Here is a 17,476-nt window from a genome sequence, read left to right on the forward strand (position 1 = left end):
ATTGGGTTAGTGTCCCACTTTTCTGTGACCAGTTTCCCTTCATCATATGGCCCAGAGTTATTTCGAGCCTGGGAACTCACTGATGGCTTCTGATTTGTCAGTTCAAACAGGGCACTTAAAAGGGGCAGGAGTGGCACAGCTCACATTTAATTTAAGATTTAAGTCGTTTTTCATTGTGGTCAGGACTGAATTCACAGTGAGGCTATCTCCTGTCACGCTCAAGTACAACTTTTTCTGGGCTTTCTTTCCCTTAGATTAGAATAACCTCTCTTACCTCTGTTTTCCACATATTCATACTGATTTCTTTCAGTTTTAATAAGATCTGAAAAAACATACTCGTTAATACTAAAATTAAAAGGTGTGAAAGATGACATTTCACTCCTAATAGTCAAAGAAAACAAGATTAGTGAGTGCACTTTATGCCTCTTCAGGTGTATCGCATCTGGCTGCGCTTCTTTTCAGTACAGTATCGCAAGTTACCAGTAAAAGGGAGGAATATAGTTTACATAGGGTGGAATAGCTGATTAAAATAAATACAATATATAAGGATAAAACTGCTTATTGAAGTAAAAATTAACCAAAATATACAATTAGATAATTGTACAATTAGATAATTCTAATTAGAGTATAATTAGATAAAAAAAGTCTACAATTTCCACAAATATTCATATAAATGTCATGTAATTAAGACATTTCTAAGAAAAATAAAAAAAACTATCATTGTATGACGTAGGAAAGATTTCCTGTGTCTATCCATGTGGCAGTGGAGCCAAAAAAGGGAATCTTCTTATCTTCATTTACTGGTATTTAGCTGTTTGTAGCACCATCCTCCTTTGTTTTAGGAGCCACTAACACAATCGGACTAATTGCTCTTGTAAACTGGACAAAAGTCTTTCCACTTCAGCTGTGTCCTTATGTAGTGTTTGTGAGCAGAGAAAGTGAACCGTGACCAAGATCAGCTCCAATTTCTAGGAGCCTGATCCTATGACCCAGCAAACACACAGAATGAGACATGCAAACAGCGTTAGAGTAACGCTTGAATACAAAGACTGATTCGTATAATTAGATAGTTAATGCTGGTATTTGCCATTTGTGCCTGTGCTTTATCTTTAACAAGGGGGACAAGCCCATCAAACAACATGAACACTAACTTGCAGGTTTAGATTTCTCTACTGAAAGCACTAATAGTAAAATACTTTGAGGTGACATGGTTAAATTCATTTTATTAAAAGGTGAATACAGACAGTGAATCAGTCTAACCTTAATATGAGCCTGAGTCAACAGTCCTATGCTATGATGACAGAAGAAAATATCATTACTCTCTTATCAGCCCCTCCTATTTTCTTCAGTCATCATCTCTTCATCATCGCCTGCTTCTCGCTGTCGGCTCCATTCCGACAAGAGTTATAGGTTAAAGGGAAAGTAGGCAAGCAGCATGCACTGGGGAAAGAGAGAGTTTGTGCAGGAAGGGAGGAGGCACAGGATGGATGTTTTGTTGCCTGTGCTTATATGAGGGCTTGCACAGAAGGGGTCTTTGTGCATGAGCACGTGCATGCGGGGAAAGACATACACATGCACACAGTTTGCCCATGACATCACAGCTTACCGTTGCAGCCCGGCAGGAATGTGATTGAGAAAGGAGAAGCTTTGTGGAGGAGAGGAAAAGAGATGGGAGGGGAGGAAAAGGAGGAGAAGAAGAGGAGGAAAAGGCTTGGCTAGGGAAAAGTCCGGCACTCCCACTATTGGGAACGAGACGGGCCAGGGCTGGACAGAGCTAAATAGGAAAGCGGATAAAGCTTAAGGAAAGAAGATCTACGGATGTTATACAGTGCAGCTTTTAAACATTACACCATGGAAGTACAGATATCTCAAAAATAGATTAATCCAGTTGTACTTGAAGACACCATTAGGTGAGTAGTAACTAGTAATTTTTGTTTGACAAATTCATTTTACGACATTTCTTTACATCTAGTTATTTAGTTCATTAGATTGTACTTTTATTTGGGAGAGACATGGTAAAATATTCTGTTCACGTTTTCTTAGTTTTCCTCAAAAATGTTCAAATATATTTGTAAGAAAGAAAAATCCTGTGAATTGTCATCTAGAGCAGGTAACTGTGAACTTGAATATTGTAACAGAGAAGAAGGGAAAGTGATAGAGGAGGGAGAGAAATCCAATCCAAGGCACACACCCTAACAGATTTTTGTAAGTTATGTATGCCAAAGTTGAAATACTGTTGATTTGCTTGTCCAGATGTTTGAATGTCATGTTAAACTGCGCACTTTGGGCTGTTTAACCCCAGCTGTGTATCCCCCTTACTCAGTCCACCTGTCTGGCTGCTGTCATTCCCAACCTATTACTCATCGTGGATTAGTTAAACCACTGATTTATGCCATGAAATTTCAAATTGTCTAGCGTGAATAGTGATTAAACAAAGAAGATGTGATGAATAGCACTGTTTGGCCTGGGTCCCCAATCCAGGGTGTTTGGGTATGAGAACACAGGGCTAAACCAGCACCAGGCTCTGGTTACCACTCAGGATCATATTCAGTCAGGAAGCAGATACGACAACACCAGCTGTACTGGGTTACACAGAAGTGTAGTGTGAGTGTTTGTGTGACTGCGTCATCATACTTTCACTTCATGTTTGCCATGTGTTTTGGTGGATTTGCGTGCTCTAGCGAAAGACCATGACGTGATATTAAAGTTATGGAAAATGTGTGTATGTGCGCGTGTGTGTGTACAGCCTGTGAGTCATGAAGTGTGTGTCCATGTATTTGGGTAAATTCTCATCTTATTGAGTGTGTTCCCCACTACCACCATCCAACATCTCCAGCATGCAGCTTAGTATGTGTGCTCAGATACAGAGTATGTGTGTCTATTTGTGATTTTTGGGTATCACAGCCAGAGCCTAAGCATTTCCAGATGTGATAGCTGGAGACAGGCAGAGATGGAGGCAGAACATGCGACTCTAGCTGACTCATATAGAGTCAAGATTGTATTCCACTGAATTCCCACCCAATATGAAATCATAATACACCCAATGTAATTGAATAAGTTATAGTAAGATGGGTGCAGGGCTATTTAGACTCCTAATATCATGTTTTACACTCATGTTACTCTTACAGCCAAAACAATGCTATTTATCCTTCATGTATATTTGACTGCTTTTGGAAACGTAACAGCTATTGGGCACATGTCTGAAGTTTTCAAACATTCAAGCACATTATGAGCTGTGTCTCTTTTCCATAGACAGATGGTTTCTTTTCACACTCACAAACAGATGCATGCAGACAGCTTGCTCCTTTAGCCAGACAGGGAAGGTGTACAGTGTCCTTCATCACAGGTATTAGAGCCCGAGCCTTGAGGACAGGCAGCTATGCATGGAATGTCAGTTCACCTCTATTGGAGTCAGAAACACACAAACACATACACGCATGCACACCTGCTATACAAATACACACCCTTGAAAGAACACACTCTTGCATGCATGCACCGATGCACAGCTACAGTCACATACACACTCCTTTTGTGTGTGTGCAGCAGAATAGCACTGCATATGAAACATTCCTGTACTGTAGTACTGTTTTCCTGGGCCAGTAACAGGATATCCTCCCCCTCTGTACTGTCCTGCCTGCTGGACACGGACTCCTACACACACATTCCTGCACATAAAAACACACACACACATATAAATGTGTGTAATATTTGCAGCAGGTCAAATAAGTAGACAGAGGAGCTTATCTGGGCATGAGTGTGTGTAAAAAGCAGGGACATCTGGTCCTCACATGATCCCGAATATAATTAACTGGGTGAAAAATCTTTTGACTTGTTGAAGGCAGAGTGTGAATGTATGAGAGATGGAGAAAGGGAAAAAAGAACCTCGAATTCCTTTTGCTGAAATGATAAAGTAGTAGCAGAGGCATTATAAGTCGAAGACTCGGCACTCCGGGAATCACTAATTGAAATCTATTCCACAACAGCAAAAATGGTGGTAGAAAAATAACTTCCAGGATTTTAAAAAAGGTCTTTAACTAATATGGGGGAAAAGTCAAACAACTTCTTGTGCAGTTTTTATTAGATTTGAGTTATGATTTGTTCAGTTTTTATGAAATTTAAATTAAACCAGGTAAAGCTTCAAAATAGTTGCCCAAATACATTATACACTTTTAAAATTTTAAATAACCTGGCACCTAGCTATCTGATTGACCTTCTTAATTTATATATCCCCACAAGGGCACTCAGATCCTCTAATCAGGGGCTCCTAATGCAACCAATGTCTCGACTAAAGACGAAAGGCGATCGTGCCTTTGCTTTTGCTGCACCAAAACTGTGGAACAGCTTGCCGGTTGATGTCCGTGCGTCGGAAACTACTCAATCTTTCAAATCACGGTTAAAAACTCATTTGTTTAAGCTCGCCTTTCAAACCACTTAGTATAATTTCCTCCCGGTTCGTGCTTGTTGTAATATTACCATTCTATAACTGTATTTTTTGTTGTTGACTGTTCTCTTTTGTTGTAAATCTGCAAATATGGCTCCCCTGTGAAGCACTTTGTTGTACCTGTGACTTTTAAATGTGCTATAGAAATAAAATTGAAATTGAAATTGAATACATGCCCTGAGTCATTTCATCATGTCTGTGAAATTTAGAGACTTGCCTGTAGTAAAAGTAATAAGACAGCCTGCGATTAGTTTTATGATAGTTTAACCAATCACTGTACAGAGAAAGTAATTATAAAATTGGTCTTAGTCAAAACTAAAGCGCTTCTTGGAAGTGGCGTTTTTGTTAGCTGTCCAAATGTCTCTAGAGACTGTATCAGTCTCGCTCACTGTATCAGTTCATTTCTTTTGTCTGCAGGATTGAGTAAATATTTTTGAGTCCATGAATGCGTTTCTTTGGCATAACTTTTTATTTCCCTGATCTCCCTCTTTGAGAATTTGATTCTGTAAAGAATTCACTTTAAAGGCCAGCTGCTGAATTGCAACACAAGGTGGAGGCTCATTCCTTATCGTTGATTTGAGCAAGAGTTAAGAGTTGCACACATATTGTTTTCATTTGTCATTAGCAGACATAGTGCTTAAGATATTGGGTATTGTGAGGTTGTTGTTATGTACTGTGCTGTGTGGGTTGCATACATACACCTTCACAAATACACGAGGAAATGCTTTTTTTCTGGCAGGCAGCGGGAAGCTGGATTGGGAAGAAGAGTTATTATACGCTTGGATAATTATTCCTTATATTTGACTCTACAAATCCTGGAAATCAGATACTTACTTGGGATGGCATGACCTTGACCTCAGTGACATGTGAAGAAGTCCTTTTTTTATCATGATATAGCCTTCATTGCAAACCTTAAATAAATATCTCTAAAATTCTAAACATGTCTCAGAGTTATGCTGAAAAACATAGTTCATGCAATAAAGTCTTCTAGGCTGGACTCATTAATATCAGGCTGTTCTAAAAGTTGTCTAAAAAGGCCCCAGTTAATCCAAAACTGCAGTGAGAGCACTAGAGACGAGAAAGAGTTACATATTAGCTATTCTTCCTTGGCTTATTTGGGGTTCCTAGAGTTTTTAAAAGTAGAATTGGAAGCAGAGCCTTCAAGTATCAGGCCCCTCTTCTGTGGAATCAGCTCCCAGTTTGGATTTGAGAAATAGGCACTCTCTGCTTTTAAGAACTTGCTCTCCTGGATCACGTGACTCTGAACCATCCCCTAGTTATGCTGCACTGAGCATTTCTTCTTCACTCACCTCGTTTCACTCCCCACATGTTTCTGTACCACTGCAACATGTCAATAATGTTGGTCTCCTCTCTCCCTTAGCCTGTGTAATTTCCTGTCCCCATATGCTCTCTTTTTCTTTTCTGTTTCCTCTAACCATACCATCGGTCACAGTGGATAGCTGCCCCTGTCTGGACCTGGTTCGGCTGGAGGTTTCTTCCTCTTAAAAGGGAGTCTTTCCTTCCCACAGCTTGCTTGCTCACAGGGGGTCACTTGAGTGTTGGGGTTTTTCCCAGAATACTGTAGGTTCTTACAATAAAGCACTGTGAGGTGACTGTTGTTGTGAATTGTATTTTTGAATTCTTTTTTATGTCATTTTTACTTTTTGTTTTTAATTTAGTTCAGTTTCATTTTCATTCCCAAGTTAGTTGGTTTGTTTGTTTCAGTTTAGTTTGTGTTTGAAAAGTTTAGTTTCAGTTTTGTTGTTGTTGGTTTCATTTTGGTTTATGCCTTTTAAATTATTATTGTATGAAAGGTGTAACAGATGGGCAGGATTTAGGGAAACCATTACAAGAATTGCTATAAAAACACAACCTTTTCAAAGCAGCTGACTTACTGTCTTGTGGACATCCATAGTCTCAATAAACATATCCATCAAAGCTTCATCAGGGACGCTGTGATAATAGATTTTTTCCAAACTAACAAACACTAAAGCTAAGCAGATTTCCTATATATTTTTCTTTAATTTTCAAAGGGTTTTTTTGTTTTGTCTTATATTTTATCAAAAGTCAAGTTTTTTTTCATATACAGTTTTAATTTTTAGTTTAGTTTTAATTAAATGTAAAAACTTAAAACTTTGGTTGGAAGATGTTAATATATTGCCAAACCTGTTCTCACAACAAGTTATTAGCAGATTTCTGTTAACATTTGTAAAGACAGTAATTTCCCAGAGGATAAATGTCAATAAACTCCATGCTCTCCTCCCTTTTCCTTTAGCACCAGTATGAGACTGACATTTGTGGTTTCTGGTAAAATCCCCCAACTATTGGGTGGCTTGTTATAAATTCTGTAAGCTGCTTTTTGAGCCCCATCTTCCAGTAAAAATATTATTCATGTTGATGCCTTAAAACCTACAAAACAAAGTAAATCTCCATTAATTTTAGGTGTCTTGTGTCGTAATTAGCCAACATTTGTATGTTAAACCCATATGGGGGGGGGGGGGGTGTTATCCTGATTGAACTGGCATTTTAAGCATGCTGATGTTAGTAATTAGGACAAAAAAACACTGTCCCTGAAGACTCACAAATCCATTAGACAGTGTTTTGGTTTTTTGAGGTCTATTGTTATTTTACACTAGATTTTACAGAGGCACATTAGAGAATGTGTTAATAGATCGATAAAGAGAGAGAGTATGGAAGCAAAGAGATGACCAAGATGCCCTCAGACAACATTTTTATTAAAAGGGAGGTGGAAGAGAGCACTAAAGAAAAGATGACTAGGGAGGTGAAGGGAATGTAGAGGAAACTGTCCCTTCACAAAGCTTTTTAAATAGAGCTGGTCAAATCCTCCAAGAGACTTCACTGGCCACTGTTTCAGCATTTGAGCAATCTCAGAGAGCAGAGAGGAAGGAAAAAGCTCAAAAGGGGCGGTGAAGAGGAAGTGTAGATCAAGAAACTGAAAGGGAGCAAAAAGAGGGAGTGGTACGTGAGGAAAAGAAAGTGATCCAGGCTTAATTTTCATGTTGACAATAAATCCAGCTGAATTATGCCACTGATTGTCCAAAACCCCGTCCTGTGGATAGTAAGAAGAAGGAATGTTCCCAAATGGTACAATATGACAGTCTGGTAGTTTGTCTGAGGCCTGAGGTGGAAGAGAAGAAAAAGCCGCTCACTTTTGCAGAGCTGTGTCAAATGATTACTATTTTCTTTATTTGTTGTTTATGATTTAAAAAAAGAAAAGAAAAATATCCTCATAAAATCCCAGTGCTCAGGATGACCTCATGAAGTGTTTGATATGTCTGACAAAATGTTGAAAACACCCAAATTTTCAGATTTGTAATCCTGGTGACATATTTTCTACTAGTACAACTAGTACTTCTACTCGTATGTGAAGTTGACAGCTAGTTTTCTCTCTAATAACCTGTTGGTTAATGGTTAATTTATCAGCAGACTAGTTTACTAAAGTTATTCTCATTAAATCCCCTCACACAGACTGAAATATTAAAAAAGAGGGGTCAACAACTCCTCATTAAGCTCCTGTTAGAGATACGCACATGCTTAAGGATGAATTATAATGGCTACAAGGCAGTAAAGAAGGAAACCAACATTTTTAGAGAGTAATGTCCAGGAAAAGAGAGGCTGAACTGTGTAAATTTAGCTTCTTATTAATGGTTTATCTGGAATGTGAAGGATGATTCATTAAACCAGGTTGAGGATCTGATCTGTGCATACTAATGCTTCAATCAATATGGACCTTACAAGACTCAGCTACTGCCTGTATCATTCTTCCTTGAATGACTACAAGTGATATGTAAGTTTAAAAAGTGTATTTATAGAATGAAACATAATATATATATATATAAAAAAAAAAAAGGTCTTATGATAGAACATCACCATTTTGCCTTATCTGGTGATATGTGCTTCATAATGTGACATACTTTCAAACCATGGTATAATAAGTATGATGTAGCCGTGTTAGCTGACCTGAGGTCACCTGTGTATTTTTATAATAGTGTGCCGTACATATTAAATTCCATGATATGTAGCAGTTGTCTATCAGTCAGACAATTAGTTGGAACTGGCCCAACGTGCACCACATTAGGAAAATATTTTGTGTTTAGACGACATTCATTCTTCTCAAAATAGCTACTGACAACATGGCCCTGAGCCTGGTGCTTAATCTGAAACACTTAAGTGCAGCTCCTCCTAGAAAAGACAAGTGAATGTGCGTAAAGGTGTATCTTCAACCTGAAATGTCTTCAAAGCTGACATAGCAAACAGAACACCTGAGTGCTTTGACTGTTGTAGCAGTCTTCTGTCATACAGAGCAACTGTGTGTATTTTGTCGCCCCTTAGTGGTGGGAACCAGTCAGAACACAGTGTTCTGCTGCAATGCAGACCAAAGAACATTCATGTGTGAATTGATGTGTCTAAATGATAGTGGTTAGAAGCGGCTGACCTTTCAAAATAATATCTAAAGTTATTAAATGTCCACATTGTCTTTATTAAACCAACTATCAGTCAGCTTCAGCCGGCAGAGCTTCTGAAACACCAATGTTTCTTTGTTGACAGAAATCATGGCAAGCAGAGGATGTCAGTGACTCAGTCCCGAGAGAGCGAGCCCTGAAAACTGTCAGTTTCCAGGAGTCAGTCAGCGTTATCACTGACAGGCCTGCAGCCATGGAACTGGAGAGCCAGCAGATCCAGCACGACTGTCTCAGCAGTCCCTGTAACAGAGCCCACAGTCCAGTTGGAATGAAAGTAGAGACTCCTGACTGTGAGGTAGTGCAGGTATGCAGATCAAAACAAGTTAACTAAAAGGTTTTAACTTCTTGTTTTATTATTTGAAATTGGCGGCACATTCTGTCACAGTATTTTGAAATATGACTGTTGTTTCCACAGGAGATCTGCTACCTGGACCAGGTGTTAGATGCAGCCTCAGACACACCCACAAATGGGAACTCCTCTCTGTCACGTCACACCAAACCCATCAGCATAGATGGAACTTCTCCTTCTGTGTGTGTGTCACCCTCCTCCCCTGTCAATCACCACTCGATCGTTGTGGAGGGACAAAAACAAACCACGTTTCTCCACCAGGACGAGTCTGCCGTTAAAACCAACGGGCACGCGCAGGGAGACGAGTCTGGGGGCAGCAGGGCAAAGTTTGAGCTGCGAGCATTTCAGGAGGAGAAACGCCCGGCCAAGCTGTTCACCCCTGGAGAGGAGCAGCAGGTCAGGGTGACGAGGAGACGTCCCTCAGAGGAGGTAAAAGGCTGCTGGATAATGTAGCAAACTGTAACAAATACGCTATTCAGAAACACAGCCACAGGAGACCACGGTTTGTTTTATCAAATCATGTCTTATGAAAAAAAAAAATGATGTAAAACAAGCAAAGATGAGTTACTTGGGGTAGGTTTACCCCATTCACTAGCATGCTTTTGTTTATAATGATAAATAATCATTCTAATATGAAAAACAGCAAAATAAAATGAAATGATTAGTACTTAATGCAAAAAATGTACTTGCTTTCAGTTGCTCTATTTTAATACCAGAGGCCTACTCTTAAAGACCAGTGTTCCTTCATTATTACTATACAAAATATAAAACACCTGGAAACATTTTTAATGTACAAACTACGTAAGTAGAAAGGTCATGACTGAGATCACTGTAATCTTACTGCCACATAAGACTTCATATTGAATTGTGAAATACAGGCTTGAAGGAAGGAATTTTGAAATTGAAAGTGTGTGGCAACTGTCAGTGACTCATGATATGACATCAAAGCTCAAAAAGACATATGTGGTAACATAAATAGAAACAATGGCAATCCCCTGAAATTCTATCAACAGAAGGGGCTCAAAACACTGTTTTTGATCCTAAGTAATATTAAAGCATCATACTAAGACCACAGTCCAAAATGTAACCTCCCACAGGCCTCAGGAGAAGCCTGAAACTGCGACACTTTCCCACAATAGTTACACTTACTCATACACTAAAAGATTTGGCAAAGACTCGGGATTTTGCAAGGTTACTATTTGCAAGGAGTACAACTTAATTCCTTGAGAAATTGTTCCCGTCATGCTGCAGATTTCCAAGGAAGAAAAACTGCTGAGTAATGGAACAGACACAGAAAGAGCTTTAGTGGTTTGTTCTGAAAAAAAGACAGCTCTGACTGAGATTTATGAGCACCTTACACTGAATGATCGAGACACAACTGCTGTGATTTTACCGCAACACGATTGTGTGACACTGACGTTGCTTGAAAAGCTGTTAGCATTACTTGTAAGATGGCATTAACCAGTACACAATACACAATAAAAACTTTCTTTGTTTCCTTGTTGGTGCACTAGTTTATTGGAAATTCTCTTTGTACATTTTCACACTCTTCTTCTCCTGGTTTGTTTTTCCATGTCAGGTTCAGGAATTGGAGCGTGAGCGTCAGGAGCTGATCAGAGACCAGGCAGTGAAGAAAAACCCTTCGATTGCTCAGCGCTGGTGGAACCCTCCTCAGGAGGTAGATCACCATTTAATCTCTGGTAGTTTTCGTTTTTCATTTAAACTGTGTTGTCCTAATGACAAATTGATTGATTTGCCATTTTGTTGTTTCAAATCATTCAAGATCCCTTTGGAAGAACAGCTAGAGGCAGATAAGCTCGAGTCTCTCAGGAAGTACCAGGAGAGGAAACAGCAGCGGCATAATCACACTTATGCATACACACAGGTAAGACACACAAACACATGCACAAAACAAAGGAGCTCAAGCTCACACACTCTAACATGTTCTTTGACTTTGAGGAAGCATGATAAATTTGGACTGTAATAGATTAAATAAAGATGTCTTAAGCCTCGTTGCTGTGCAGTTTTCTAATTGACTCTTTTGTATTCTGTACTCTCATCTGTTTTGCAGCCTCAGGTGTCAGGCCCTCCCACAGTGGTAACCCTTGATTCGGAGCTAACCAGGAAGGAGGACATCGTGGAGGAGCAGATCAACTTCTCCTCTGCTAGGAAGCAGTTTTTGCAAGGGGAGGCTACCAAGAAGGATGTAGCTCCTCAAATATACTCTGCCAAACCCTTCTCGAAATCCACAGCCAGGGGCAGCCACGGGAGCAGTGACATTGTTGCAGAAACTGGGGAGACGCACGTGACCTGGTCTGATGAAAGAACTAAAGATGAATTCACATGTGCGCTAGCTGTGATGACAATCCTACCTGAGGAAGAGGAAGCAAAAGGTCATTTTCATCCAGCTTTTCACCCAGAGGAGTCTGACTCAGGACTGGACGAGTTATCAGTCCGCTCTCAGGACACTACTATATTTAGCTTGGATAATGTTTCTGACAGCGGGGCTTCGCTACCCCCTACCCCATTGCCACTTACCCCTGTGTCACCACCTACCCCTCAGCCAACTACTCCAGTCAACGGGCAGATGAGTGGCAGTCCAACAGAAGATGAGCTGGAGTACCACGCTGGGGTTCTTGTTCAAAATGCCATCCAAAACGCCCTAGCAGCTGAAAACGTAGAAGACTGGCAGCAAGCTGACTTGAATTCTTCACAGCTGAGTACCCCTGCATCTCCATGCTCTGTATCCACAAGCAGCCCAGTGCCAGTTTCTTCCTCCCCTGTGTCTTCTGGTGGAGCCCCCAGTTTCCAGTCACCTGTGTCCTCCAGTCCTGCGCCATCCAACTCATCCCCACAGCCAGACAGGCAGCCAGTGGTGAGAGTTGTTTCCCAAGAGAAGCCATCAGAATCACAAGAGGCTCAGAAGCAACAGCAGTCCCCAAGACCAGCACAATCACAGCTCCAGACGCCTTCTCCTCCACCGTCTCAGCCTGTCTCACCACCACAGAGGCCCAGAGACGGAGGTCCCAGGATTAAAATCCAGTCCTCCTACACCAGAGCGCTTGCTTCATCAGCTCCAGCCCCAGCTCCTGCGCCTGTGCCTGCTCCTGCCACAACAGCTCCTGTCTCTAGGCCAACCCCTGTATACCGTCCCCCGTCTCCTCCAAGCCCAGAGAAACCAGAGTTCAGCTACTTCAGTAAATACTCAGAGGCGGCTGAACTGCGTAGCACGGCGACAGCAGCGCGAGGGCCAGAGGTGGAGGCGGCTAGCGGCCCGTTCCGCCTGCGCTCCAAGAAGCAGCGAACTCTGTCCATGATTGAAGAGGAGATCCGAGCAGCTCAGCAGAGAGAGGAAGAACTGAAGAAGCAGAGGGAGGTGCAGCCTACCGTTGTTGTCCGGCCCAGCGGCACTTCCAGCAGTAGTCAGGGACCTGTGAGGACGGGGATGCGGCACGCCACTATTTCCCCCACAGATAAGATGAAGAGCAACAGTTTGCCAACTAGACTCACATTGACAGCACGGACAGCGCCAGGTCAGTTAGTACTGCAGGTCCTCACAAGGGTCATACAGTCATACAGTTAACAAGCTTATTAGTTTATTTTAAATGCCAGAATCAACCCATCAACTTCAACATTACTCAGTTGGAAAGCTAATGGGTAAATATTAGCATGTAAATTTGCTGTTTATGAATTCCTGTGACTAAAAGAAAGAGTTTTTTTTAGCTTCTTTTTTTAACAGAAGAGAGCCATGCAGCCAGCAGCACAAGGAAAAGTTGATGCTGTATTATTCTAGAGTGGTAAAGGAGGAAAAGCCCTATGTTAGAAATGGTCTAAAAGTAGCTCATGAGGTAGAAAAGGTCATCTACTAATTGGAAGTTGGTCAGATCCCCGACTGCTCCAGTCTGTGTGTCAAAGTATTCTTAGGCAAGATACTGAAGATTAAAATGCTCTTTAATGCGTCCATCCGAGTATCTATGTGTGTGAATGTTAGATAGAAAGCACTTAAGTATAGAAAAAGTGCTTGTGTGAATGGGTGTGAATGAGGCATGTTGTATAAAGCTAGATTTTGAGTGCTCAAGTAAAAAAGTGCTGTATAAGAATCAGTCAGTCCAACCACCCACAAAATGACTGCTTGCATGCTCTTTCCTCAGTCATAGCAGGCAGAGCACAGGTTTTCTGTGTCTTATGTATATCTAAGAACAATAGCTTTGGCTCCAAACGATGTAAATGTAACAATTTTTAAAAAGAAAAGAACTAAAAAAATGTTTAAATAACCCATAGTATGGATTTTTTTAATTTTTTTTATTTTTGGGGTTTGCAGGAAAGATTGAGAAAGTTCGACCTGCGCCACCTGTCTCCCCCTCGACCTCTGAAGGAGCCCTGTCTGATGCTGGCAGCGAGGACTCTGGAGGATCACGACCCAAAAACTTCATGCAGACTCTTATGGAAGACTACGAAACACACAAAGTGAAGAGGAGAGAGAAAATTGAGGACAACAGTGTAAGTATTTCAACCCAGGGAAAGATAAATGACTAGACACAGAATAAGAGAAAGAGACTGAGGTGCTTTTCACTCCAAAATCAAAAGCTTTCTGTTGCAGAAAACGCGTAATACAAAGCACCACAAACTAATGTAGTAGTTGTGAGCATCAGTTATTATAAATCCCCTGATCTCTGTGAAAGTGCCAAGAGATGACCCAGTTTGTCACATAATACGTATTTGTTCAGCCGGGCTTTGGTTAAATCACCTCCCCTAAATGTCAACGCCCGTGACCTGGTATGAGCACATACTGTGCATCACCAAAGGGTAATTCCAGCCTGGAAGAGAAGAGAGTCAAACAGTCAGAGTGAAAGTAAGAGGGGCTTTCTGTCCTGACCCCATGTTTTTGTCTTTTTTTTAATGTTTTGTAATAAATGTAATTCGACACCAGAACGCTCATGTATTCAAAATGGGGGTCTCACGAAAAGGTGAAAGGTTTGGCACGCAAACAGAAAGAAATTGTTGGAAATGTTGCGTAATCAGAAATGACAGACAGAAGTTTCACTTTTCAGTTCATGAGCACCGCACGCTCAAGTTCATATTCACACACAGCAGATCCACTGGGAGGGAACATTTCATTCCAGCTGCTGTAAGATCACATACTTCAAGTTACTTCACTGAATTTATTCCACACAAACATCTCTGCTGCGCAGTTGTTAGATGCTGATGTTGTTGCTAATTGTGCTTTTGTTTATCCATGATGACATCACATGTGTTGACTTCGTGTACTGTTGCTTCTCTCCTCCTGCTTCTTGATCAGTATGCCCGTTTGTTGCTGGCTAACGAGGTAACCACTGAGGTACCTGAGGAATCTCTTCCCTCCTGTAACTGCCTTTACTGACAGACCTGGGTCAGACCATACACATTAGATTCATATACAACAGAGTCCAAGTAGATGGCAAAAATCAGCTTTATGCAGTGCCGTGCAAAAGTTTCAGGTACTAAACGTGAACTAAGGATGGATTTAGATCCACTTCCATAAAGCTTCCTTCAGGGTACAATAAAAAGAAATCTGGTTAATATTTAGTGTGAGGACCCTTTCCCTTTACAGCATCATGGCCTCTCTGGATTCAAAATAAGCTATTTCTGAGTCAGTGTTGATACTAGGGTGAGCTTGAATAGTCAGTTTTGTTTAGGAAGAGTATTTGGACTAAGTGGCCCATGGGAGCCATACTAAGAGCTGGCTGGATTCTCTAAAGACTCAGGAAAAGTGCTTCAGTGCTTCCACCCCGTTAGCTGAGAATATACTGGATTATCCTCTATGAAAGAAAAGAAGTTACAGTTATGAATGTGGTTTCCATTTAATACCATAACCTGCTGTTATGTTTTGAACATCATCAAACTCCCAGCTGAGCAATAAACATGAAGCTCCTGTAATAAAAACCTTTATATAAAAAAAAGAGCTCTATTAAAATAATCAGAGTGAGTTTAAATTTGCATTACTTGTGTGTGTCTCATTGGATCGTTGGGATCATAATTTATTAATTGGACTTTGGGTCCCTCATTACATTCAGTTATTAATAATAAGAATCTAAATGTGTTTATTACCTAAAACCTTTGCACAGAAGTGTAGCATGTATCAGTATCACCTGAAGAAACTGCCTATTCACAGTGATTTTGACTTCCCGAGTCCAGTTACAGAGTCAGAATGAGAAGAGTTCCACTTCCACTTTGTTGTTTTCATCTTCTAATTGTCCTTCAGTCAGTCTTTTAGAAATGAAACCAGTGCTGAAAATGTAGATGGTAGATTGGAAACCATAGACAGGGCACTTTCTGAACAAAACCCACATGTGTTTTTATGTCTGCTCCCAGGTCTGGTGGTACTCTCATTTCCTTGTTCTGCTCTGTGGTGTTGGTGCTGCATGTGCTTGTCCGTGGATTTGGTGTGAACCTTTAATCCACACATTCCAATTTATGTACATGCTGTATAGAGTGTTGATTTAAAAAGTTTCTTTCAATATTTAAAACAGAAGGAGCCATTTTAATGGTGCCATATAGCTATATATGATAAATATGTTTGTAAATGATATTCAAAAGTGTGTAGTCGTTAAAAGATACGGTACTTGGGTGTGCTTCAATCTGACACTACGTAATTGGCCTGAGCTTTGAGAAGCTCATGTCCATACTTTTCTATCATCATGACTGCTGTCAGCCCTCTGCCACTACCCACAATCCACTTCAACTACACCCTGTCCTGATCTACCCTGGATTCCAGTTGACAAAGAAATCTTTTCCCCTTGTCCTTGTCTGTCTGCTTGAAGGTGATTGTGAGTATCAGCATGGGTGTGGGAGAGGAATAATGACTGGACACGTTTAATGTGGTGTTCAAGCATGAATTTTCCCTGAAATTGAGTAAAGTTACTTTTGTTGTTGCTGTCAAACACTGCAGGTGCTCTTTATTTTTGTCATTTAATTAAAGTGATTAGATGTGCACGCCCTCAGTGTTTGACATACACTGCATGTCATGTTAAAGTCACTGTGGCGTGCGTGTTTTGGGGTTTTTGTTGTTGTTGTTTTTTATGTTTGTAACAATTACATTGCTCCCGGTCGCACTTGCATCTGATTGGTTGCTTTGTAATCATCAGGTTCTGGAGGCCACTCGTGTGACCAGGAGGAAAAGCGACATGGCGCTGAAGTGGGAAGCCGGCATCTATGCCAATGAGGAAGGCAAGGAAGAAGAGGAAGAGGAGGAGGAAGAAGAGGAGGAGGAGGAGTAAAAAACTCCCTTCAGAGACAACTAACAAGCCAATTGGAGAGAATGAAGGAAGAGAAAGACTGAAGGAAAAGTGAGAAAGCAGGAAGGAAAACTATTTATTTTATTAAGAGTATCTGAAGATCACATGACCCCAGCAGTGTGAACCAGTGGGGCTTTTTGGACCTGAAAACTGAAGGTATATTAGCATGTTAAGTGGCTGAGGATGTGGGAAATATGTGAAGGTGGTCAGCAATAAAAGAGACACTTCAAAGGTGTTTGATGGTGGTTTTAGAGCAACGTTTAGTGTTTTTGATAGATGGTAGATGCTAAATGACTGAAATATTCTTAGGATTTTTCACCTTTATGCTATTATTCAAATAAGATCTAAAGCTTTTATTTTGACTGGTTGCCTGAGACTCTCTGATGGTGGTTTCATCTGCGCGTGCTATATAATAACCACAGTCATCCTCTGAAAGTGTGGAAAGCTTTTAATCAAGAGGACGATATAAAAGATAGGCAGATGCAGCTATTCAAAAAAAGAAAGTTCTGAGAGGAAGTAGACAAGGAGAGGCCAGATCACCCTCTTAGTTTTTGTAATTTCAGAAATACTTTTACCTGGATTTACTACTGGAAAGCTGCTGTGTTTTCCAAGAACCGAACCGAAAGGTGCCCCAAAGCGTCACTTTCAGAGCCCATAATGGCACAGTGCAGATATGACACAAGTTTGACACGCTTGCCAGGAGCTTTTGCCTTCTTGTCAAGCATCTTTACTGAATTTTGAGCAGTCAGCAGCCTTTTTGTGTTAAATGCTAGTCAAGAAATTAGCAAAACTAGCAAAACTAAACTTGCCTTAGACCGCCAGTGCGTGTCGGTGAACGGTATGTATTGTATCCTCTCCTATCCTGCATTACTACACTGTCGGTAGACCTTAGGGAAAATAAGCAACCACCTTAGATAGAAAGTTTGCC

At 40.8% G+C, this 17,476-nt stretch overlaps 1 protein-coding gene across 7 annotated transcripts in view; it reads left to right on the forward strand.

Annotated features, from left to right (window-relative positions):
* The window catches only part of palm2akap2 (PALM2 and AKAP2 fusion), an 88,403-nt gene extending 70,933 nt beyond the window's left edge, over positions 1 to 17,470 (forward strand). For 5 of the 7 annotated variants that reach the window (XM_005729236.1, XM_005729242.1, XM_005729240.1 and 2 more), the window contains 8 exons: positions 9,011 to 9,229; positions 9,341 to 9,703; positions 10,854 to 10,952; positions 11,058 to 11,159; positions 11,346 to 12,807; positions 13,596 to 13,774; positions 14,574 to 14,612; positions 16,399 to 17,470. In XM_005729236.1, coding sequence (XP_005729293.1) covers positions 9,011 to 9,229; positions 9,341 to 9,703; positions 10,854 to 10,952; positions 11,058 to 11,159; positions 11,346 to 12,807; positions 13,596 to 13,774; positions 14,574 to 14,612; positions 16,399 to 16,530 — 2,595 coding nt within the window. In that variant the 3' untranslated portion in view covers positions 16,531 to 17,470. The remainder of the gene's footprint in view (positions 1 to 9,010; positions 9,230 to 9,340; positions 9,704 to 10,853; positions 10,953 to 11,057; positions 11,160 to 11,345; positions 12,808 to 13,595; positions 13,775 to 14,573; positions 14,613 to 16,398) is intronic. The other 2 variants (XM_005729237.1, XM_005729238.1) reach the window with 2 other exon arrangements.
* Positions 17,471 to 17,476: the final 6 nt, after the last annotated feature.

The sequence above is a fragment of the Pundamilia nyererei genome, unplaced genomic scaffold (assembly GCF_000239375.1).
Source record: "Pundamilia nyererei isolate P.nyererei 1_Seehausen unplaced genomic scaffold, PunNye1.0 scaffold00032, whole genome shotgun sequence".
Classification (NCBI taxonomy): Eukaryota; Metazoa; Chordata; class Actinopteri; order Cichliformes; family Cichlidae; genus Pundamilia; species Pundamilia nyererei.